Genomic DNA, 22,958 nt, shown 5'->3' with positions numbered 1-22,958 from the left:
GGAGGAAATGGAAGTCTCCATCAGTGTGCAGCTGACTTCCTAGGTTCTCTTGAATCAGGGACTGAGCCTGGGCATTCTATGAGGGCTGCAATGATGACTTTAAGTTGACATATACATTCCAGCGTGGTTGGCGTCATGATGGGCTTCACTTGGCTGCTTGTATTATATGTGTTGGTGTCCACTTGTTCAGTGGGAGCCCTTGGGTGGAAGCGCTAGGTCTTTGGACTGCAGGACTACTGCTCTGGACTGTAGTGGACTGTGTCTTAGCAGGGCTCTAGTACTGGATTTCTGTCACTGGCACAGGTCATGGGTGTCATCTGGCTTTTTCAGTGGTTGAAAGTGGGAGGTCTCTTTTGGACTTGGAGCCCCTCATTTCTGTACACATTCTTCCTACTGAGCCTTTGTGGTGGCGAGAGCAGCTGAGCTTTAAACATGGTCTGTTTCCACCACCCATATCCCAACCGTGTTTCTCAGGAACCCAGAGTACAATGGTATGTGTGCCATGACCCACGCTGCTTTCACAAGTGGGAATAACAATGCCAGCAGTGTGATTGCTAGAACTGTGGGTAGCTTGGAGGATTACACACTCAGGGTTGAGTGATCTTAGGCTGTGTTCTGGCAGAGAAGAGCCCCAGAGTCCCCATGAGCGGTGCCTTTTCCCAGATGCTCCACCGACTAGATAGGTATGTTCATTTGAGTAATTTTGTTTCTAGTTTACTTCAGTGTTTTTTTTTTTTATAGTTTCAATTTTTTCTTTGTAGTGTATTTTCCATTTTAAATTTCCCTTAGTAGTTATTTGACAGAATTGTGCCTCAGAGTCAGGTTGAATTTATCTGACATGTGTCTCAACTCTTAATACCCTAGAGCTCCAGATTGGGACTTTCTGGGGTAGATGGGTAGTATCTATTTATGGGTAAAGGTTTCTTTCATTGTGATGAAAATGTTCTAAATTGGTAGTCATGGTGATGGCCCATCTGTGAGTGTGTAAGAGCCATCAGGCTGTAAACCTTACAAGGTAAATTGTCACAGAGTGTTGTGTGAGAGGGTTGTCTTTGCCAAGGCTTTGCTGCTGTGCTGCCCGTCTGGGCAGGAGCTTGTGTGTCTGCATCTCAATCCAGTTCTGAGTTTGGCTCACCTCAGTTTTATCTCCTGAGCTGCCCTTGCCATCCATCCCACATCCAGACATTGTCTACAGCCTGTCATGCACAAGTCAACTTGGGTGGTCCTGCTGTGCAGATCTGTCTTCCCTGAGCCTTGGGAAACAGGACACACCTGGATGAGCTTCTTCAGAATTCCCACGTGAGCACTAGGCCTCACCTTCAGGTTACCCTAAATCCGAGGTAGGGAGAAAACAACCTGGGCTGTGTCTTTCTTGCACTTTCTTGCAATCTGACCTTAGAAGTCATGGAGCCATCTGAGGATCTGGGCAGGGGTGGGCGGTGGGGTGGGAGGAGGGGGGGAGGAACCCCCCCAAAACAACTCAGTCTCTCAAGTCACACCCAACACAAGTTACATTAGGGCCCAAGTTACATTTCCTGATGCAGAGCATCCAGCCATTTCTGGGGCCACATCCAGACCCCCCCTCCCCCCCCCCAGTGCCTGTAGAGAACGGAACAAATCTGTGGAGATGAGTGATGGTTGCAGATGTCTCATGCTTTCCTCAGCGTGGACTTTCTCCTGCCTGCCTGCTCTGTACACAGCAGTTTTCAACCCTAAGCCTGGCTGACTGTGGAGACAGGAGACCATAGGAGCTTCAGGTGCCCAGTGGCATGACAGGTCTTGCACAACTCTGCACAGGGTCACTGATGGGCCTTTGCTCTGCCCACACTTTGTGTCTAAATGTTTCAGCATGTTCTCTCTCTCTCTCTGCATTCATGGGTCTTGATCTTTAAAAGGAGACATGGGTAAAATTGGCCCAAATCACAGTCTGTGGTGCCAGGAGGCCTGCAAACCACAGACTCAGTGACAGCAGCACCTCACAGGGAGAGATAGATCCTCTACTGTCAGCTCTGAGTTGTTTACTTCCACAGAATGCTGGTAGGGGCACAGCCTGTGACCTCAGATCTGCTTCAACAATTTAAACCCCAGAAAGGGAGAGTCTGCCAGCTGACCCGAGGCGCCCTGGCGTGAGGTGCTGTGGGCTGTTGACCTGGTGCAGTGCTAGCTGGAAGTTTAGAGTATAACCTGTTGATAGTTTCTGATGTTCTGCCGGTTCCAGGGGAGATGTCTCCCTAGGCAGGCTGAGTGTCTTCATCACGAGGTTCCTGCAACACACCCATCACATTCACTGTTAAACTGCCTGGCCTTTGGCAGTGGACCCGTTGCTGTGTGAACTCCAGAACGACTGTGCCTTGCAGCTCTGGATTAACTGTTCTCAACCCAGACTGCCTGAGCTTCTGGGGACCTGAGAATTGGAGCCTCTCCTAAAGCAGTAGTTAATGTCCCCTGACTGTAGGAAAGAAGTGAGAATGTGTGGGTTTAAATTTTGGTGGGGTTTCTCCCCTCCTCTCCCCTTCCCCTCCCCCTCTCCTTCCTCTCCCCCTGCCCCTCCCCCCTCCTATACTTCTGTTCACTGTCCCAGGATATTACTAGAAGAGGGTAGATTGGAGAGCAGTTCAGCAAGAGGATTTTTGAAAGCAAAGTAACAAAAATCTTCCTCCCCGCTCTGATGTTGTTTTGATGTTGTCATTTGTTTGTTTGTTTATTTGTTTGTTTTAAGAATTACAACAGCACAATTAGGAAATCCCCGCTTCCCAGTGTTAAAACCAGTCTGTTTTTGTCTCCTTTCTTTGTTTTTTTCTCTCTCTAAATGTAGCCACAGACAGTAAGGACGAAGAACTCAGAGTTCCCCCCAGGCGGCCCTACCTGGGTATGTACTACTGAGACCCTGGTTCCATTTCGCCCTACAGCCTGTCCCTCTGTCAACACGTCTGCACTTACCTGTGACCTCACGAGTCCCTTCACCATGCATGGCCTGTTCGAAGCAGGACACACTTAGCCTACAGCCCGCTGCTCTGCCTGGACTATCTAGAACCTGCTGGTTTCACCTGGACTATTTAGAACCTGCTGGTTTCAGGGGAGGGGTGGACCAAAGGGAAGGAAGAACGGATGTGGGAAATTCAAGATCACAAGCTTCGCACTTATCACAAGCTATTCCTATTGCTGGCATGCCAGTGGAGTTACTGCGCTCACCCCCACTTCACGTGTTCACTGCTACTCTGTGGAAGGAACACTGGCTTTGCCTTACTGAACTCTGTCAGCTCTGTCACAGTTCCTGTACTTCTAGACTTCTAGAGATTGTCCACCTGAAAGGTCACATCACCTGCAAGAAGGGACAGCAGTTTGCCTCTTCCTTCCAGTCTTCCCGACACCCTGACTGGACAGAGACGGGACAAGACATGTGCGTTCTGCTTTTAGCTTTACTGAGGACTTCTGGTTTTTTGCAGTTGACTTTAATGCTCACGTGAGCTGAGGGGCTTTGCTTTGCTGTCATGAATGGCACTGACCCTGGCTCAGCGCTGTGCTGTGCCTTTTATTCTGTTTTTATGGGGCTTTGTGGGGGTCGACATTTGTGTGTTGAGCTAAGTTCCATTGATTATGGTGTCTAGTTACCTCTTAACTGCTGGGCGCTGTTTGCTGGTATTATGCTGAGGACTTTTAATGTCTATACTCATGAAAAGTTTTGATCTGGAGTCCTTTTTTTCTTGATGGCTTTGGTTTTAGAATATCCTATATATAGGCCAGTATTATTCTGAATACCAGGTAATGAAGTAAGTTCCTGAGTGTTTGTAAAGGGTCACCATCAATTCCTCTGAAAATTTTGGTTTGGTTTCCTTGTACAGCTGGTTCCAGCTGGGGTCCTGCTCTAACAGCCTCAGCCCCACCTTGTTCTGAACCAATCTTCTGTTCTTTCCTTCACCCATCTCGGCTCATCGGTACTGTGTCCCGACAACCGTCTCCAGTTGTGGGGAGATCACTCTTCTCAGTGTTCTTTTTATTCCGTTTTCTGGTCCTGGGTACTGGTCCTTTTACTCATTATTCTGATTTTAGTCCCATGTCTATCCTTTGCTTCTCTCCTTACAGCTTTGTCGATTTTACTGATCTTTTCGGAGAACTAACTTCTGGTTTTGTTGATTTTTCTCTATCTAGTTTCCTTAATTCCACTTCAACCCCTCCCTTTTGGTGGTTTTTGTTTGTTTGTTTGTTTTGTTTGTTTGTTTTTGTTTTCTGCCTGCTTTTGCCTTAGTTAGCACTTTCTTCTGGTTCCTTTGCATGGAGGAGTGTTGATTTCAGTTTTTTTTTTCCTATTGTACTTTGAAACATCTGTGCTTACAGCCGTGAATCTACTCTGCGAGGGTGGACTGACCTCCTGTGTGTTTTGGTCTGCTGTGCCTTTTTTTTTTTTTTTTTCTGTCTTAAAGTGTTTTCTCGTTTTCTTCAAATTTTCTTGGACCCACCTACTGTTGAAGAATACATGGCAAACTTTGTGTTTGTGACTCCCTCAAATCTCTCCATCGGCTTCTGTTATAATCTACAGTAACTGCAGAGAATGCTTCCATTCAGATACTCTGATGTAAAGCTTATTCTGGGACCTCTCCTGAGGGGTCTCTCCAGGAGCTGGTCCTTCTGCTATAGGAGTGTCTCACTGTTGAGGGGAGGCGGGGTGAGGTTTACAGCAGTGCATGGTTTTCTCTTAGCTCCTGTTTTGTCTGCTCAGTTGTATCCACTTTGAAAGCTGGTATTGAAGCTTCCAAATACCTGTTAATTCTTTCATTTCTGTCAGGTATCACTTTCTTGATTTCAGAGCAGTTGTTAGGTGAATATGTGGTTGTTAGAGACTGGCCCTTTTGTTATTACAGATTGTCTCCTATGACATTTTTGTTGTTTGAAGGCCGCCTGCCTGCCTGGTATTGAATCCAGGCATGGGGCACACTACCACCAAGTTACCTCCCCAGCCTTCTTACTTTTTCTCTTGAGATTGGGTTTACTATGTTGGTTAGGCCTTGAACTGACTCTGCAGCCCAAGCAGGTCTGGAAGGTTTGACCCTTTGCCTCAGTCTCCCAAGGTGCTGAGTAGCTGGCCTACCCCACAGCTGTGTGTGTAGCTTACTCTAATATTAGCATAGCCTCTGTGGGTACCTATGGTTATGCTCTCAATAGAAGGCAGATAGCAAGTTCAAGGCCACCCTGGGCTACAATGCAAGATCTTGTCTCATAACAATAAAAACCCACCACAGGGCCAGTGAGATGGTTAAGCTGGGATTAGGTGTTTCTGTTGAGCCTAGCAACCTGAGTTTGATCCTCAGAACCCATGAGATGGAAGGAAAAGAACCAACTCCAACATTACTGACAGCCGATCCTCACGGGGGCACCATTGCACTCACAGGAGTAGATAAACGGCGTTCTAAAATCAAAACAATCTCTGCCCTATTATCTGACTAACGTTTGCTGTTTTTAATCTACGTTTGTCATCCTTTTTGTTGTTTGTGTGTACCTGCTTTTTTTTTTTTTTTTTTACAATTTTTAATATTAAGTGAACATTTTAATACTGTGGTGTTTTAATTCCTTTAGTGATTTTTAACTATGTAGTTTAAATAACTATGTAGTTTAAATAGTCTAGTGATAACTATTTTTCTTAGTAGTTTTTTTCCCCCGAGGCTAACAATACAGATTTTAACTTATCAGAATCTTTTAAATTTGTACTAACTTCCTTTTTGGTGAGATACAGAAATCCTTGTATAATTCCTCCTCTCCTGTTGGCGTGAGGACTGCGTGTACATTTTGTTGACGGGTGTTACAAGTCTAACCCTGTGTCTTTGAATTGTTAGTTTGTATAGCTTTTACTCCTAGAGAGGATGAGGGAAGAAAGGAGAAGAGTTACCGTGTGGTGTGTGTGTGTGTGTGTGTGTGTGTGTGTGTGTGTGTGTGTACCTTCTTGATGAGTCTTGGCTATCCTCTTTTCTCTGTGGATTTGAGTTACTACGGCAGGCCTTACACTCCTCCTGTGTTGTTTTGGTGACTGTATGATGGAGGGCATGTTTAAACACCCCAAATAGCGCTATAACATACTGTTTTTCTGTAGTTCCTTTATAAGTCAGTTAAGAAAGGTAGGTGTGTGTGTGTGTACATGTGTATATAGGGAATGTTTTTTTTTTTTCTTGAAACATTGCTTTCCAATGCAGTCCAGGCTGTCCTCGGCATCTTACCCTGCCCTCAGTGCTAGAATTACAGGTGGGAGCCACCATGCCCAACTCCCTCATAGTTTTTGGAGTAATCTACATAACTTCTTTTATGCACACTTCATTCTTGTTATATGGATTCACATGACCTCTGATGTCACCTGATTTCCACATGGAAAGAAACAGTTTCCTAGTTCTTGTTTATCTGGGGACTTTGTTTTCTCCTTGTGTAAAAAAACTTTCTTAGGAGCTGCCTCCCTGTTGACAGTTGTTTTTCCTTTCAGCGCTTTGAATGTTATCCCTCTGCCGTCTGAACTCCATTGTGTCTGAAGAAGTCAGTGGCTCCTCTTACTGGGGGTCCCCTTGTGAATGACTTCATTGTTGTCCTGCTGCTTCTAAGATTTTGTCTTTGTCTCTGACATTCAGCCATAAATTGGTGAGGTGTTGGGATCTGTTTCTGTACTTGGAGGTCATGGAGCTTCTTGGATAGGCAGGTCTGTTTGGAACCTGGGGTCCCAGTCTCTGAGTCCTTTGCCCATTTCTTTCTCGGAAGCACTGTTGATTTTCCTTCTTTAGGCAGCATAATCTCCATGGAAGTGTCTCGAAGTTCGCTGACCATTCCATCGGCTCAGATTTCTTGTTGAGCACCAATAATGGCTCTTACTTCAGACACAGCCTGCAGCTGGCTCCAGGTTCTCCTAGTTGTTCTCAAGTGATTGCTTTCCCTTTAGAATCATTCTTCTCTTGGGTGAGATGATTTCCTCATATCTCTGTTGGGTCTTTATATATATTCCTTGGATTCTTTTAGTTCTCACCATATATTTACAATGTTATTTTGAAGTTTTGTTTTACTTTGTTTTTCCCGTGTAGTCTAACATCTCTTTACAAATAGTTTCTTGCTTTTTGTTGTTGTTACACCCTCTGTGTAAAGGCTGCATTTCCATTTGTTTGCATGCTGGACACTGAAAATTAATACTGTGACAGCCATGGCACTGATCTCATGCCTGGGGGAGGAGGGTGTCTTATTTGCCGGTATCCTGCTTTGGTTGAATGGGGCAGCCTGAGCTCACCCTCTTGTAGGGGTGATGCTTACATCATTGCTTACATCATTGCTTACATCATTGCTTACATCATTGCTTACATCATTGGCTTCTATCTGGTCAGCTTTGAGCTCTTAAATGTCCTGCCCTCCCTGGACCACACTTGGCTTCCACTACCTGCAGTGCTGGCTCTGTTGGTGTAACATTCTGGTGATGCTACACCAGCAGCTGGCACGGGGGTCAGTAAGGCCGGTCTAAAAATTGCTCTGCTTTCAGGAGAGCTCTTAGCTGCCTGCTTCTTTCTCCTCAGCTGTCCATGGAGCCACTAGCTGCTGCTTCTTTCTTGTTGCTTCTCCTCTTCTTCCAAACAGGGTCTGGTTATGTAGCCCAGGCTAGCCTGATATCTTCCTGTCTCAGTTTCCAAGAGTAAAAATCATGGGTGTCCAGCCGTTCCTGACTCAGCTTCCACCTGGTCCCAGGTCTTCATTCTTGTGCTAGGACTCCTAAGCCCAAGCTTCCCTATGCTCTGTTCTGAGCATCTGTCTCGTAGGGAAGGCTTTGAAGTCTCTGCTCCCACACTTGTCCCTGGGACAGAACCTCAGATGCTGCTCTGAGCTGGTGGCAACAACTTGCTCTGAGGACAGGACCTGGAAGGTGACCTCTGCTCTTCTCAGCCTTCTCCCTCTGGGATGGAGTCCGTACCCTGTGTAAGGTGCCATAGTGTCACCCAGGATTCTCAGCCTTGCCCCTCTGTGGAGCCCCAACCCTGAGTGGGCTGTCTGGGGTGGAGCCCAAGTCAGAGGAGCTCAGAAGGTGAAGGGCATGCTGACTGTGGCAGGTTAGCCCTCATCTGTCACCTGTGCTGGGAGCATAGCCCCCGACCCTTCCCCCCTGTGAATTTCTGCTATGGTTCCCCAAGGGCTCCTGCTGTGTTTCTAGCTTTTCTGTAAGTGCTTACCTGACTCTTCTGTTTACCTTGAACCCCCGGGGCTAGAATTAGGGAGGATGGTTCATAAAGGCCTACGCATGTTTCAGTGTTGTTCTCTGTCAGTGGTGTTGAGGAATAAACTTGGGATCCATGTGTGGTACTCAGAGTGTTCCATGGTGACTTACTGTTGGAACTGAGCACAGCATTCCTAAGACTGCTGGGAAAGCAGGAACCTTAACACCGCTTTCAAATGAAGGCGCCATTTTGGATGGGAAAACCATTCATTCTGGTGCTCTCTGGGCCCGAGCTTTGCTGGGTCCTTTGTGTTTTTTTTTTTTTTTTTGTTTTTGTTTTTGTTTTTTGTTTTTGTTTTTGTTTTTTTTTTTTGAGCTGTGCTGTTGTGAATTTGAGCGGAACTCTTCAGAACAGAGGTTGCTATCCAATCAGCTACAATGATGGTGACACTGAAGAGAGCTCTGCAGGGTGACATGACAGGTGTGGGCCGCTGTACCCCCATCTTTCCTGGCTCATCTCTCCACTGAAGGGAACGGTGCTAAGGAAAAATGTTGCAGGCCAGGCTGACCTCCATGTCATCGATGGAGAAAGTTGGAGTTGAGTGTTCAATCCTTTGTTGGTATGTTGGTAGGAGAGTCAGAAAGGACTCCTGAAATGAGAGACAGAGGATCAACAGCACTGATAGCCCACACATAATAAACACTACTCACCCCTTCCCTGGCTCTCAGAGTAGCTGCCACAGGGATGTGGTACCTACCATAGTAGCAGCAGTGCCATAACAGCCTCATTTGTATAACCTCAAATCTGAGTTGGGATGCTGGCCTCGGCGGTTGCTTGTTTTGTTTTGGTCAAGCAGTGAGTGTTCCCAGCCAGTTTCCTGGAGTACCCTGTCCGGAAGCTGGGAGAGGGGACCTAACATGTACAGCACCAGCGCTGCTACCCAGCTTCCGAGCCATCCTCTGGCTGAGCGACAGGCTATCCTATCCCTTGTCTATTGGGCAGCGCTGGGTGAGTAGGGACCACTGGTCTGGTCTGGAAGGCCAGGAAGATCATTTCAGCGCTTGCAGGAGGTCTTGGCTGTTCTCTTAAAGTCTGTTGATGCATCTGACCTTCAGTTAGACTGGAAGCTGGTCCTGCGTGGGTCATGTGATTCCTGCCATCTCTCCAGGTGAGCTGCCATGCCCTGGAGGCTTGTACAGGTTTCCTGGGACTTGGGGTTCTGCCTCTTACCTCGAAGTCTGAATTCCTATGAGCATTAGGTACAGGAAGGAGGGCTGTGCGTGAATCTGAACCAGGTTGGCCAGGATTAGACCTGTTTGTTTTCTCATGCAGGGTTAATTTTTTGTATAGATATCATCACCAAGTTAAATTTGGACCACGATGATTGTTTCATTGAGGCATTTGAGGTTGGGTATATTTTCCATAACTACCTAGAATGTTGCTGTCAGCAGGCCTCAGTGTCCTCCAGACAGACAGGCCAAATAAGTTGCAGAGAACATTATTGTCTTACCTCCAGGAGCACCCTGGTCTGTTCTTGACTTTGGTAAACGTGCTGGGGTGTGCTTTTGGCCTTCCTCTGTGCCTGACCTGGGAGGCTCTGGCTCAATTGGTTTTCTGACTAGGGATCTGGCCAGGCTGAGGGTTAGGGGCTGGCCTGGGGCCCTCAGGACAGACAGTCTGAGGAAGATAACTGTCTCAGAACCTCAGGTCATCCGGGCAGATAGTCCTGCTAGGCAGTAGTGAAAGTCAGACATTGCTGCTGAAGAAACAGTGCAGCCAGTGTGTGAGCCATACAGAGAAGTATGGAGTTTTAAACAGTTTGTCAGAAAAGATAAAAGAGCCAGGTGCAGGAGGCCATACCTGAAGCCCCACTATTCAGGAGGCCCAGGAGTCTGAGAGCAACCTGGATCAAACCCCCGTCTCCCAGACAAGTGAAACCAGTGAAGTTACCCTTTATGTTTATTTTTATAAAACATCCTTCCAGTGCAGTCGACACAGACATTGTAGACCTATTCTTTGTACTGAGCCTTTGGAGTCAGGCATGTGCCGTGTTCCACGCCTGTTGGGATGTGTGGCGTAGCATGCTGGTGGGACCCTGGGGGAAGGAGTGGGAAGCAGCTCTGTCATAGCTGTCTAAGAAGGGCCTTTGGGGTTGAAAATGAGCGTGTTTATCTGACTCATGAGGAAGGGGCATGGGAGGTGGCTCTGCCCTTGTGCTGCTGAGACCAATTCTTCATGAGTTCCTGTGCAGAGCCCTGCTCTGGCCTTGACTTGCCCAGCTAGGGGCAGGGTACTGTGTTTCCTGTTTCTTCTGATTGGTTTAAGGAGATCACCCTTGATGCTGGTGTCCCCCCAAGGATGGTGAGAGCTGTTCTGGATTGCTGACCCAGAGGTCTGATGACTGCATGGAATGCACATTCTGTGGCCTCCCTGTGTGGCCTCCCTGTGTGGCCTTGCTCAGTGGTGCTCGGGGAAAGAGTGATCAGTGCTGGTTGCATCTGATGTGAATTCCTCTCTGCTCTCTCAGCTTCACAGACTAAGGAATTCATTCTGGGTGGCCATCTGGGTTCCAGCCATTTCTGGTCTACAGTCTTGACTTGTGTCTCTGCCACTAGGGCACATGGAACAGCATGAGAGCCACAAGAAACCTCTCTGGAGCTCGGAGGCTGTGGCCGTGGCTCCCCCAAGGTAGTGCTGAGTAATTTAGGGAGCTGGAGAGAAGCATTCTGTACTCCCACTTGCAGGAGTCATGAAGTGTTCCATGTTCTGCCGTACTGTCCCTGGGGTGGTCTGTCCTTACCTAGCTCACCAGTTCTAGCAGCTCAGTCTCCTGAGCCCCTACTTCATGTTGGTGCCAAGCATCAGCTGCCTGTGCATCTTCTCAGAGGTGAGTCGTGGGTCCTACTGCTGGTCCAGGTAGGACCCTGGCCCGATATCCTGGAGCACAGCTGTCATTTCTAAGGACTCATTTCTAAGGTAGAGAGCTCTGTATCTTATTCCTCACTGGTTCTGGGGTTCGCTCTGGCTTTTCAGGGGCTGATTGTCATTGGCTTAAACTCTCTCGGGCAGCTGAGAGAGCTCAGACCCTAACTGCCAGGGTTCCTGACACTGCAGAGTTCAGGGTCTGTTCTCTGGAGAATGTGATTTCTTCTTCCCTTGCTTCTAAGGGAGGGGGAAGGCTTTGCCTGAATTGGCACAGACAAGCCACACGAGGGTGCTGGCGGGCTGCCGTAGGAACACAGATGGTACACCACAGGTGGCAAAGCAGTCCCAGGTAACTGTGGGGCCTCAAGGTGGTATCCACCACTGCCCTAGAGATGGGCTGTTAAAGGAGAAACCAAAACCAAAACCAAAACCCTAGCCTGGACTTGGTTTCTTTCTGCTGTAAATGCTGTGAGGCACTCAGGGCCTTTTTCTCCCCATAGCAGCGTTAGGGCTACCTGACCTCAGGGGGTCCAGGAAGACTTGACCTTAAGACTTGAGGATGTTGGGTTTTCTTCCATGTGTTTTGTGACTGCTTTCTGTCTATTCCTTTTGCCTGTTTATGTACTGGGTCGTCCATCCTGTTGTACATCATAGATTCAGAAGGACAGTGGGCGTTCAGACGTGTCCATCTTAGGTTATTAATGTGTAAGTGTCCTGCAGGGCTCTCTATCTTTCTGTCTTCAGGAGGAAACTTGGGGTGCCTTGTCTTCCCCGTTATATCTCTGTATCTTCTCACTGCCTTTCAGGAACCAGCTCTCCTGGGAGCCATGCTTGTCCCTCATGTGACTCTTGCTACCTGCTATTGAAGGGCTGCCCCTAGCCTCCAGGTCCCAGCTACTACACGCCACGTGTGACGATGTTGCATAGGGCTGATGGCCTCTTCCCTGTGCTCCGTTGGGAATCTGTTTGTCTCTGAGGGTCAGATTAGCACTCCTTGAAGGTGCTAGAACACAGAGAGAGTCAGTGTATGGACCCTTGTAGTGCAGGCCAGCTCTGCTTGCCCCTGCTCCCCCAAAGAAGGCTCCTTTCAGGATTGGGCTTCTCATCTGAGAGGCCTGCTCCTTAGGCCATGATCAGGATGCATTGGAACTGTGAATGAGTCCAGGCTAGACCGTCATCAAGAAGGCTCTAGAACGGACCGAGTGGAGATAAAGCTAAGCATAGTCCGTGGGCAGCTAACACTTGGCCTTAGCTGTAGATGGTGACGGTGACGTCTCCATTTCCTCTCAATGGCTTTAGCCCTGTAGAAGGCTCTGAGTCAGATTTCACTGGTGTATTGATAACACATTTAGGCCTTTGGGTCACATGCCTGTTGCTGAGGCTGGGGATGGGAAGACCCCAGAGACCCAAACACAGGAAGGCACCTTTTGTTGTAGAGTTTCTCCTGGGTCCAGGCTTTAATGAGACTTATAGTCTCTGTCAGAGTGACTCCTTTGTGTCTCTGATCCCAGTAAGTGAAGTGGGCATAGGGCAACATCCTCCTGGACTAGATAGTATGTGACTCACATAAAATGCCATTGATAGAGGTAACCTGGTTTCTGCTCTCTGGGGTTTCCCTAGGCTACTCCTTGTTGTCCTGGCCTACTCCCTAGAAACAGAAAAATCGCTTCCTTAGATAAGTAAAATCCTAGAGTAGTATTAGAAATGGCCTTATGTGCTTGTGTTGTCTGAGTAATTGGAAGTTCAACACTCCCCCCCACCCCCAACACACACAACACTGTTTAATGAGTGCCACACCAGCACTGTCCTGATTTCTTCTGGAGCAGAGGGAGATGGCAACCTGCTCAGTCAGATGCAAAAATGCTGATGTAGGGCCTGCCGAGCCTCAGAAAAGCCCAGGGCTGCAGATTTACTGCAATGTGCGTATTAAAGTGGGTCCAGTTTTCATTACAAACCGGGATACCAGGCCCATGATGTGTTAGCTGTTTTCCTCACTACAGAATGTATCCAGTGGGCTGGGGTGTAGCTCATCGGTAGGATGTGTGAAGACTTTTTCTTTCCCAGCCCCAAGAATAAAATAATAAAAATAGAAAGGAAAACAAATCTCACCTCCCTCTCAAAACAGCCATACTTAGAGGAGCTTAGCCTCTCTGGCATCTCTTGGCCCTGCCCACCTACACCTGCTGGAATTTCCTGTCTTGGACTTGTGATGTAAGAGCCAGGTCAGGCCTAGCCACACCTCGTCCTCTCCATAAGTAGGTTCCCTTCTCTTCGGAAGCTTCCACGGTCTCCGGTGAAGTATTTAATTCATTCATGTCATTGCTTGTGAATATTCCACAGAATCCATCATCAAACAGCATGGGCTATTGTGCTGGTGACCAAGTATGTAGAAATACTACTGTGTGCTGACTGAATCCCTCTCATGGGAAAAGAACAGCTAAGACTTGCAGAATGGATTCGTTAACTATTAGATCAGTCCCAGTGGGTTCATTAACCCGAGTGAATGGAGACACATAGTTAACCAGAGTTACAGAGGGCGGAGCTGTCCCTCTGACCCAGGAGTCGGATTCCAGAGTCTGTGTGCTCCTTCCTAGAACCATTGGAATTAATGTAAAGGACTTAATGTTTGGTACCCAGTCCCTAGGATAGTTTCTGTTGGGATGCTCTCATCTGCCCATGCTGACTGCCTTGCTCCCGTCTCTCCTCACTGAATTGAACTATCCACATCTCCCACACTGACTTCCACCCACTCGATTTCCCCCCACACTGACCTTGCCCTGGTCATGTCTCCTCTCACTGATCTTGCCTTGTTTGTACTTCTTCACCACACTAACCTTGGCTGGCCCCATGCATTTCCCCTCACAGTGACTTTGCCTTGTCCCACGGTTCAGCTCCCTTACACTGACTGGACCTGCCTATGCCTCGTTGCTGTATCTCCCCATGAACTCCGGTTTGCTCACCCGACTGAGGCACCTCTCTCCCTCTCCCTCTAGACTTTGATCCTCATCATTTCTGGCACTGGAGCAGCTTTGCAGACTATGTGCAGTGTGTCCTGGCCTTCACAGGTGTGGCGGGCTATATCACCTACCTGTCCATCGACTCGGCTCTGTTTGTGGAGACATTGGGCTTCCTGGCCGTGCTGACGGAAGCCATGCTGGGTGTGCCACAGCTGTATCGAAACTACCGCCACCGCTCCACGGAAGGCATGAGGTAGGGGTGCTCCTGTGGAAGTTCCCACTGAGGCCATTGAGCTCTGACAGGATGGGGAAAATCACGCTGCTTTAAACACATCAGGCCTTTGACTCTTGTCTGAGAAGATATGTTTAGATGGGGCTGGGGAGGGAGGCAGAAACCTTCTGTGGAGGCCATGGCCCATCAGGAGCTGCACAGCTTTCAAGCAGGACCAGGGGTTGAGGAACATGGTACCTATACTACTGGATATGGCGGGGCATATGACCCTGCCAAAGGTACCCCAACTATGGCTTCTTCACAGTGGGACTCGCCATGGCCTACCAAAGCTACAGTGTTTGGCAGACGAGGATAGACTGTTGTCAGGATCATACTAAGAAGTGTCTGGAGACGTCTGTCTAGCGCAGGACGGTTCCCATAGTCCATTGGAAAGTCTTGAAGAGAACACATTTACTCAGCACAGGTCAGCTGGTGAGGAGGAGGGAAGAACACAGCCATGCGTTTAATTTGGCACCATCCTTAAGGAAGCCGTCTGACTCCACACTGAGAGCCTGTCTGCCTCTCAGAGACCCCAAGCACTTCTGAGACTCCATCCTCCTTCTCCCCGAGACCCTGCCCACTTCTCCCTACCCACTCCTCGCTCAAGTTCATCCCACCACTTTTGGCCCCCTTTCTCTGAAGGTTCTTGACACCCTTGTGCACCCCTGTGTATCCTGGTGATACTTTGTCAACAGTAGAATCACAGGGTCCTGTTTTGTTGAGAAAAGCAAGTCCTGGTAAGAAGGGACAGGCAGTGGATAGTGCAGAGGGTTGGGGTCATGCCGGATACCAGGTTTTAATATCCCTCAGTAGTTCTTTTTTATTGGATGCAGGGTTGAAGGGATGGTGCTTGTGTGCACTCTTAGAGTATAGATACAAGTGTGAGGTGTAGAAGTTAGTACAAAGTAGGCTTGAACGTGATGCTCGCATAGGAAGGGCAGAGATAGGCTGGCAGTTGTGACCACAGAGGATCACGTTTCCTTAGTGAGGATGGGTGGAGCCCTGCATTCTGTCTGGATTATTTATTTATTTTTTACGTTTGGTGGAGCTCTGGTTTGGGGCTGGTGGATGTGTAGGAAAGCACCAGCTCTGGGTCCACGTCAGTGCAGATCATGGAGGAAAGCCACAGGGTGGTGTCTGGAGGCCATTAATTTCTTGTTCCAAAACTCAAGTGTTGGGTGAGCCATTTTCAACTGAGAGCAGAGAGATTTTAGAGTTGGTGGTGTGGAGCCAAGGAGAGGAACCAATGTGTGGAGATACTAGGGCTTTCTGCTGGGGCATCTTCTAGGGCAGGGTGCTAGGCTCCTTCATATGCACAGAGGCATTTGCTGACCATGTCCCCAATACTGCAGGGCTGGCGCCCTTATTATTAGGATTTCCCACCAGGAATCCTGGTTGGGGATGTCGCAGGTCCTACTGTGTCCTGCCTTCTCAGTGGAGTGCTGGGCTACCATGGATCTATAGGATTGTGACCCTAGAAGCCATGGAAAGTGCCATTTCAGATCAGTTAGACAGAGTGCAGGTACTTCATGTGATTGGTTGAAAATGGGCTTAAGACATGTATGTGCACACGCACAGACACTTCAACACACGTAAGAATCAGAGGCCGCTGAGAGATGGAAACAAGACCGTGTAGCCTTTATCCCTTGTCTCTAAGGACCTGCCCACACCATTGCCCCATAGCATGGGAAAAATCTACATTAGGACTTCAGTCCAGTTGTACTTTACGTTTGGATTCCTGGGGCTGGGAGTGGGGGAGGGAGGTTGGTGGTGCGGGGGGGAATGGTTAAGAATTGAAAAGAACTTGCCTTCATTCCTTTTTGGCTAATTTAGTAGCCTCTGAGCAGATTTCCTGGAAAGTCTTACTCTACTGTACACATGTGTACAGATTTGTGCACACACTCTCTCTCTCACACACACACTCAACCCCACAGGCACATATACATTTCTTATCTTGGAGCTACTGCTCAAGATACTTTTGAGTGGCTTCCCTCTTGAAAAATATTAACCGGCTGCTGCTTCAGAGCCGGTATGAATGATGACGCTTTGGAATAACTTTACTAATTAATGCAGCAGACCTCTGCAAGGCAGATCCTGTATGTGTGTGGGGGTGGGTGGGTGGGGGTGTTTGCATTCTTCTCCTCCAGGTTTTACTAGAATCGAAGATTGTTCCCTAACAAGTAATTACTGGAGGGTGCGGGTGGCTGTAAACGAGGGAGGAAGCCAAGCCTTTAGCAGCCTTCAACAGCATGGAACAGGAGAGAATAGTTGGGGAAGGCATTGGAAGCACAGAATGGGGAGGGAGAGGCTTGGCAAAGTCTGAAGAATCTAGCAAGGAAGGGTTAGCAAGGAAGGCAGGGCCCTCGGGAGTAAGGATGAAGGCTGTGTGGGAACAGGATGACAGAGAGGCAGGTAAGCTTAGCCCATGGACAGAGGCCGAGCTTCAGGCCCCCGAACCAGGCCACCCTGCAGGATCCGTTGGGACTCTTGGGCTCTCTTGCCATAGTGAGATGCTCCCAGAAACTGGGCTTTGCTTAACCTATGATCATACAGGTCTAGTGTGGTTCCTGGAGCAAGCCCCTCACGTTCATAGCCTTTTGGGAAAGCCAGCATGCTTCTTCTGGGACATGTCTTGGTCACTACCAGACCTCTATGGTCAACCTGTGCTGTTTGCTCTGTGAGAAGACAAAATGCTTCTCATAGTGCCGAGAGCAGAAAGGCCAGGTACCACCCTGGCTAGGTACTCTGTTTACAGTGGAGCACATTAGTGCGTGCTCAGGCTCTGGGGTAGCAGTATGTTCTAATTTCAGACTCATCTCTCCATAGAGGTTGGGAAACTTGAACCCATTAGCAGCCTTGCCTGTCTGACCCAGACTCCTTCACACTGCTTGCTTGTTTTCTGTCTTCCCTGATGTGCCTGCCCTGGTCATTACGTGTCTGTGGAATCATATACTGTGTGGCCTTCTGGGTCTGGCCACATCATTCCTTTCTACGACTTCATGATGTGGATGTTTCAGATGTTTGTCTTCAGTTGACTCATGCTGTCCCAATTTCATAGATAATTTCTTCTGGACATACTGTGTTTGCCTTTATAGAGAAAGCATGTTGGTATAGAATGGCCAGGTCACATGATAGCTTGGGGTGTGATCTTCTGTGGAACTGCTGGCCTATATTCCAGGGAGCACATTTTCACATCCTACTAGTTGTACAGGGCGGGAGGTTGGAAGGTAGGGTTGCGGGGTAGGGACCAACACTCAAGCTTCAACTCTAGGGGTGGGATGGCTCAGTGGGTAGAGCATGCTTTCCTGGCATTCTTTGGAGGTTCGATCCTCAGCACCACATAAACTGTGCCTAGGGATACGCACTGGTAATCCTAGAATTTAAGAGGTAGAGACAGGAGGATTATGAATTCACGGTCATCCCCAGCTATGTTGGGAATGTAATGTCAGCCTAGGATACTTAAGACGCTATCTTAAACAAACAAAAAGCTTTCAGCTCTGAAGACATTGCGTGTATCTGTTTCCCTTTTTTGCTTTTGTTTTTGGTGTCTTGTCTAGGAGAACGTTGCCTAACCCAGGTTACCAAGGGGACAAAATTTGGGTGGGCTTTTGGCCTTGGGGGTGTGGCTTTTGTGTGGTAGTGGTGACTTGGTCCTGGGCTGAGGTCAGCATGGGCAGCGTGTGAGTGGACTGAAGCTGGAAGGCAAGCTAAGCAGGTGCAGCAGTTGGCTTTCCTGTCCTGGGTGCCAGAGAGAGGCATTCCTGTCGGCTGCCAGGACAAGGATGAGGTGAGGAGGTATTTTAAGAGCAGTGATCTGGCAGCCTGGTTGGGAAGAGAAATGCTGGAGCCAAGAGTGAGGTAATGGGAGCCTAGATTAAAACAGTGGGGAGATAGAAGGTCAGGTCAGGAGGCCCGCTGAAGAGACAGCAGTCAGCACCGGGCAGAGGCAGAGGAGAGCGACAAAAGAGGGAGCCACAGCCATGCCTAGGCCACCAGCTACAGTATGATCTTGACGCAGAAAATCCAGGCCTCTGCGATGACAGTCTGCTCCACACCCACACTGACTCCACTGCAAGGCACACAGCTGGGAGAGCAGATATCCTGTCCTGTGGGAATCTCTCCGTTAGAGACCCTAGGCAGGCTGTTTTCTCCTTTCAAGGACAAGGGAAGAACTTGTTGGTATTTCTACCACACTCTCTCACACCCCCTAGAATGCCCTTGAACTCTTCTTTCTTTTTTTTGAGACAGAGTCTCTCTATATAGTCCTAGAACTTGATAATGTAGACCAGGCTAGCCTTGAACTCACAGAGATCCACTTGCCTCTGCCTCCCAAGTACTGGGATTAAAAGCATATGCCATCATGCCTGGCCCAATGAGCATTTGATCCTCCTGCCTGGGCCTCCTGAGTGCTGGGATTTCAGGGGTGGTGCTCCCTGTTTACTCATGAAGATGGTGTTAACTAGGGGCATCCTGGTGTGGAGGAAAACTAGCACCCATTGCCTCAGAGCAAACAAACCAGTAACAGTCCCAGGAAACTGATTTGAGTTTGTCCTGTGTACAGAAGCCCTGTAGCCTCTGATGTGCGGTGTGTGTGTGTGTGTGTGTGTGTGTGTGTGTGTGTGTGTGTGTGTGACAGACACTCTGGTCTTCTTTCCCTCTGTTAACTCCCTGAGCAATTCAGAGCATGTCAGGACCTCAGCATGGTTAGATTCCTGTCCCGGGAACAGAATGATGTTGACGTTACCAACGAGCTATCTTTCCTGGAGGTGGAGGCTGTCCGTCCAAAGGAAGGATCCAGGTGGCTAAGAATATCCCCCAGCACTGGGTGGTGCCATGCTCCAGCAATTACTTCATGTCTCCATTTGCTGCTACAGACACAACTATGTACTTGAGGCCAATGGGATGTTAACAGTGAAGGGTCCTGGGCAGGTGGCCTGGACAAGGGACAGGTGCTTGGGGACACAGGGCTGCAGCTGTATGGCCTGTGCTGCAGACCTGTCTCTGACAGATTTTAGAGTCAAGCCCAAGGGATCCCACACCCACTTAGTGTGACCCTGGATGAGTTATTGAAGCACCCTCTCCCTGTGTCTAACTGGGTCACGTAGGTCACCTCTACATGTTTGCCCCAGCAAATGCTCACCGGGATTCTGTGACTTTGAGGGGCAAGTTGGTCACCTTTGCCTGCAGGTCTTTCTTGGTTTGTTGGTTTCTTTCAAACCCACATGACTCACAGCTAGGTCCAGTTTCTTCTTAGACCGTGATATGTCCTTGTACAGTCCACCTGCTGTCTGACCAGGGCTTTGAGCCACTGACTGTAAGGCTGGAACCTGAGTCCAGCACCTGCTTTCTGTTTATGATAAGTGTACAGACATGACTGTCCAGGCATTTCCTGAGACCTGGACAGTCATGACTGTCCCAGAGGCCTTCTGGAGGTTGGTGGGTATGCCTGTGTGTCCTAGGGGAATCCTGGGCTCTGTCTGAGAGGTAATGAATCAGATGCAGCCCTACCTAAGCAGTGGAGGAACCCAGCCCTCCCTATACTCTCTGCTCCCCTGTTGAAGAACTGAAGCTCAGGTGTGAGGTTGTTGCACGGGTGAGAACCTTGGCTGTGATGGTTAACACGGTCAGCTAGACAGGGTCACGAGGGGATGATGTGCCTGCTTATAAGGGAGTTGCTAGATTGGTTAATTGGAATAGAGAGACCCACCCTGAGACGGTGGACAACTGGGGCCTGGGCAGGATAAAAAAGAAGCAAACTGAGGACAGGCATCTCTCTCCTGTTTCCTGACAGGGTCAGCGGCTAGCTGTGTCTCTCTCTTGCTGCTCTGCCCTCCCCAAACTGTGAGACAAACAAACTGTCCTGTGTATTGCTCTCAGTGGGTACTTTATCACAGTAGTGGGAAGAGTACAGTGTCTAACATAAGCCACTGAGCGGGCTAGCCCAGCTCTTCCCCATCTAAGAGTTTCCTTAGGGCACACTCCTCAGATCCCTGTCTCCAGGAAGGCCTGGGGCAGGCACTTCTCCTAACCCCAGGTTTGCAGATGCAGGACCATGAGATGAGGGTTTGCTGCTCCCCTTGTTCTGGGGCCTCTGAGCTATAGCACTGGGATTGGCATAAAGAGCGAGCCATTCCAGGGAGAAGTGAGCTGGTGGCCCCAAGAGGAAAGGAAGCTTGGGTACTGCAGAGAGGTGGCCAAAGAAAGTGGCTGTGACTTCAGCATGTGGGACTTCTCTGCATTGTGCCATCGGCTGTCTGCCTGGTGCCATCAGCTGCAGCCCCCACACTTGGGCTACATGTCGTTTTAAAGTACTACAGGCTTATTCTGCCAAGAGAGCTAGGTTTCTTTGCACCTATGATGCAAGAAAAGAGTTATGTCTGTGGCCCCTAACACCGTGTGAGAACAAGTGATATGTGGGACAGTAAGAGTGATTCTGCTTCTCTTAGAACTCTCTCTTGAAGGGAAGTCCCAGGACAGCCGCTTTCTGCTTTGTGTGTTGTCTCTCCCTTCTCCATTCCCCTCCCACGTCTGCAGAACCCAGAGTGAGGACCTACTAGGCCAGACTGAAGAACCCTGGGGTCCTGGCTTCCCCGGATACCAACCTTTGTGGCTGTCTGTAATCAGACCATTCTTGGGGCCTTGTCAGAGTCATGGTCTGACTCATGGGGGTCAGAACTGCCAAGTCCTGGTGTGAGGGTAGACTGTCCTTTCTGGGACCAGAGAAAGGCACAAGGTGGTAGGTTGGATAGGCCTGGGTCAGGGTGTTAGATCTCCTTCTGTGGTCTCCATCTCTTAGTGTGCCCGCAAATCCTTTGGGTCACACTACTGACCTCTATACATACCCTCTTCTTGGGTCAACACTGACTGTCCCTTTCTGCTCTTGCAGCCTCAAGATGGTGCTCATGTGGACGAGTGGTGACACCTTCAAGACAGCCTACTTCTTGCTCAACGGTGCACCTCTTCAGTTCTCAGTCTGTGGGCTACTACAGGTCATGGTGGACCTGGCCATCCTGGGGCAGGCCTATGCCTTTGCTCACCACCCCCAGAAGCCAGCAGCCCATGCAGTGCACCCTGCCAGTGCCAAGGCTCTCTGAGGAATCTAGGGAGGGCAAGGACACGTGACCGACCAGCCGTGGGTGCTGAGTCCCAGTCTATGCTTCTGCACCAGGGAGACTGGCCCTGTGCACTCCACAGATGGGCCAGGTGTAGGCAGAGATTAACTTGAGTGCTGTGTCCCCATCAGCCTTCTGGTGGGGGACTCAGGGTCAGGGTCAGTGGAGCTAGGGCTGGCTCTGTGGTGTTTTCAAGGTGATTGAAAAGGCAGGTGTCTTTTCTTACCTCCTCCAGAAAAACTCTGGGCTGATCCTGAAATAGGTTCATGCCACTAAGTGAGATGGCAGACAGGGGCAAGCAGCTAAGTTCCTTCCTCTCAGCCATCTCTCAGTGAGCCTCTGGTCTCCTAGCAGAGCCTGTGGCATTCTAGATAGTATGTAGTCATGGCTGCAGGCAGCTTGTCTGTCCTTAAGTTCTGCCCTGTCCTGCCCTAGTATGCCACGGGTATGTCTACTGCACCTCGGGGAGATAGAGGCTGCTGGCCTGACACTGGTCACTGTATTTTGCTCCTCTCTGAGCTCATCATGAGATCATGGTGTGCTTGGCAGCATTGTGCTGACCTGGCTGGCTCCTGGGTCCAGAATGTTCTAGATGCTTCTATATAACAGTATCTTCCCTTCTGCTGGGCAGAAGAACTTCTTGTGCACACGATGATGCCATCCGGTTAGCACAATAGCTCTGACAGTCATGGTGGCTCACCAGATGGCCAAAGAGTCCACACTGTGCCACCTTCAAGCTTCCCTTGGATAATTTAAGTGTGTGAGCAAGATTCTTGCTTACTCTCTGGCCTGTAAGATGCTTGTAAGATGTTTATTTTTTAAAAATGAAGGGAGAGATGTCTGTAGTGGTAATTACCTCCAAAATAAATGCCATCGATGGCAGCCCCAGCTGCTGAATAAACACGTTCCGTGTGGTGTATGTAAGTCAGTAAACAGCATGCGGGTCCAGGAGGGAGGGTTGATCACAGCTGGTGGACAGGGCAGGAGGCGGAGAGATGTCGGGTGGAGGGTGGCGGTACAAGTCAGGGGGGAAGGTAACTTGTAGAAGTTGCAGAAATGGAAGCTGGCACAGGTTCTGGTGGGGGATTTGGGGTTGTATTGGGTTGGAAGGCTCATGTAGCTTTTAGGGATGTGACCCAGGTCTGGGTGGATGAGGGCATCTCTCTAGCACTTGAGGGTATGGCTATCTGAGATGAATGGACTCAGATTGTCCTCCATGAGTACCACAGAGGGTACCAGGTAAGCCACAGAGACACAGTCATGACTGGGTTATAGTTCCTAAGCTGTTGAAGCAGGGGGTTTGGGGATCACTCTGGACCAACAGGGAGGAAACAGAAGTAGTGAGACAGTGACTGGCTCAGGCTTCCAAGAGACAGTAACCTGGAATTTCCTTCTGGGATCTTCAGGGAGGAAGCTACCTAGCTTCCTAGCAGGTATCCACCATGCCTAGCAGGTGTCCATACCATTCCTTGAGAGAAGGGGTCCACCTTGAATGTCAGTCTGACACAGAGCCACCTCTGGCTGGATCTCT

At 49.2% G+C, this 22,958-nt stretch overlaps 1 protein-coding gene across 6 annotated transcripts in view; it reads left to right on the top strand.

The window, feature by feature from the left end:
- The window catches only part of Slc66a2 (solute carrier family 66 member 2), a 36,613-nt gene extending 14,283 nt beyond the window's left edge, over positions 1 to 22,330 (top strand). For 4 of the 6 annotated variants that reach the window (XM_034518603.2, XM_034518602.2, XM_076912380.1 and 1 more), the window contains exons 4-6: positions 2,816 to 2,869; positions 14,081 to 14,297; positions 21,202 to 22,330. In XM_034518603.2, coding sequence (XP_034374494.1) covers positions 2,816 to 2,869; positions 14,081 to 14,297; positions 21,202 to 21,409 — 479 coding nt within the window. In that variant the 3' untranslated portion in view covers positions 21,410 to 22,330. The remainder of the gene's footprint in view (positions 1 to 2,815; positions 2,870 to 14,080; positions 14,298 to 21,201) is intronic. The other 2 variants (XM_034518605.2, XM_076912382.1) reach the window with 2 other exon arrangements.
- The last annotated feature ends 628 nt before the right edge of the window (positions 22,331 to 22,958 follow it).

Source organism: Arvicanthis niloticus, chromosome 14 (assembly GCF_011762505.2).
Source record: "Arvicanthis niloticus isolate mArvNil1 chromosome 14, mArvNil1.pat.X, whole genome shotgun sequence".
Lineage (NCBI taxonomy): Eukaryota > Metazoa > Chordata > Mammalia > Rodentia > Muridae > Arvicanthis > Arvicanthis niloticus.
The sequence above is the reverse complement of the archived record's forward strand: the minus strand, read 5'-3'. Positions and strand labels throughout refer to the sequence as shown.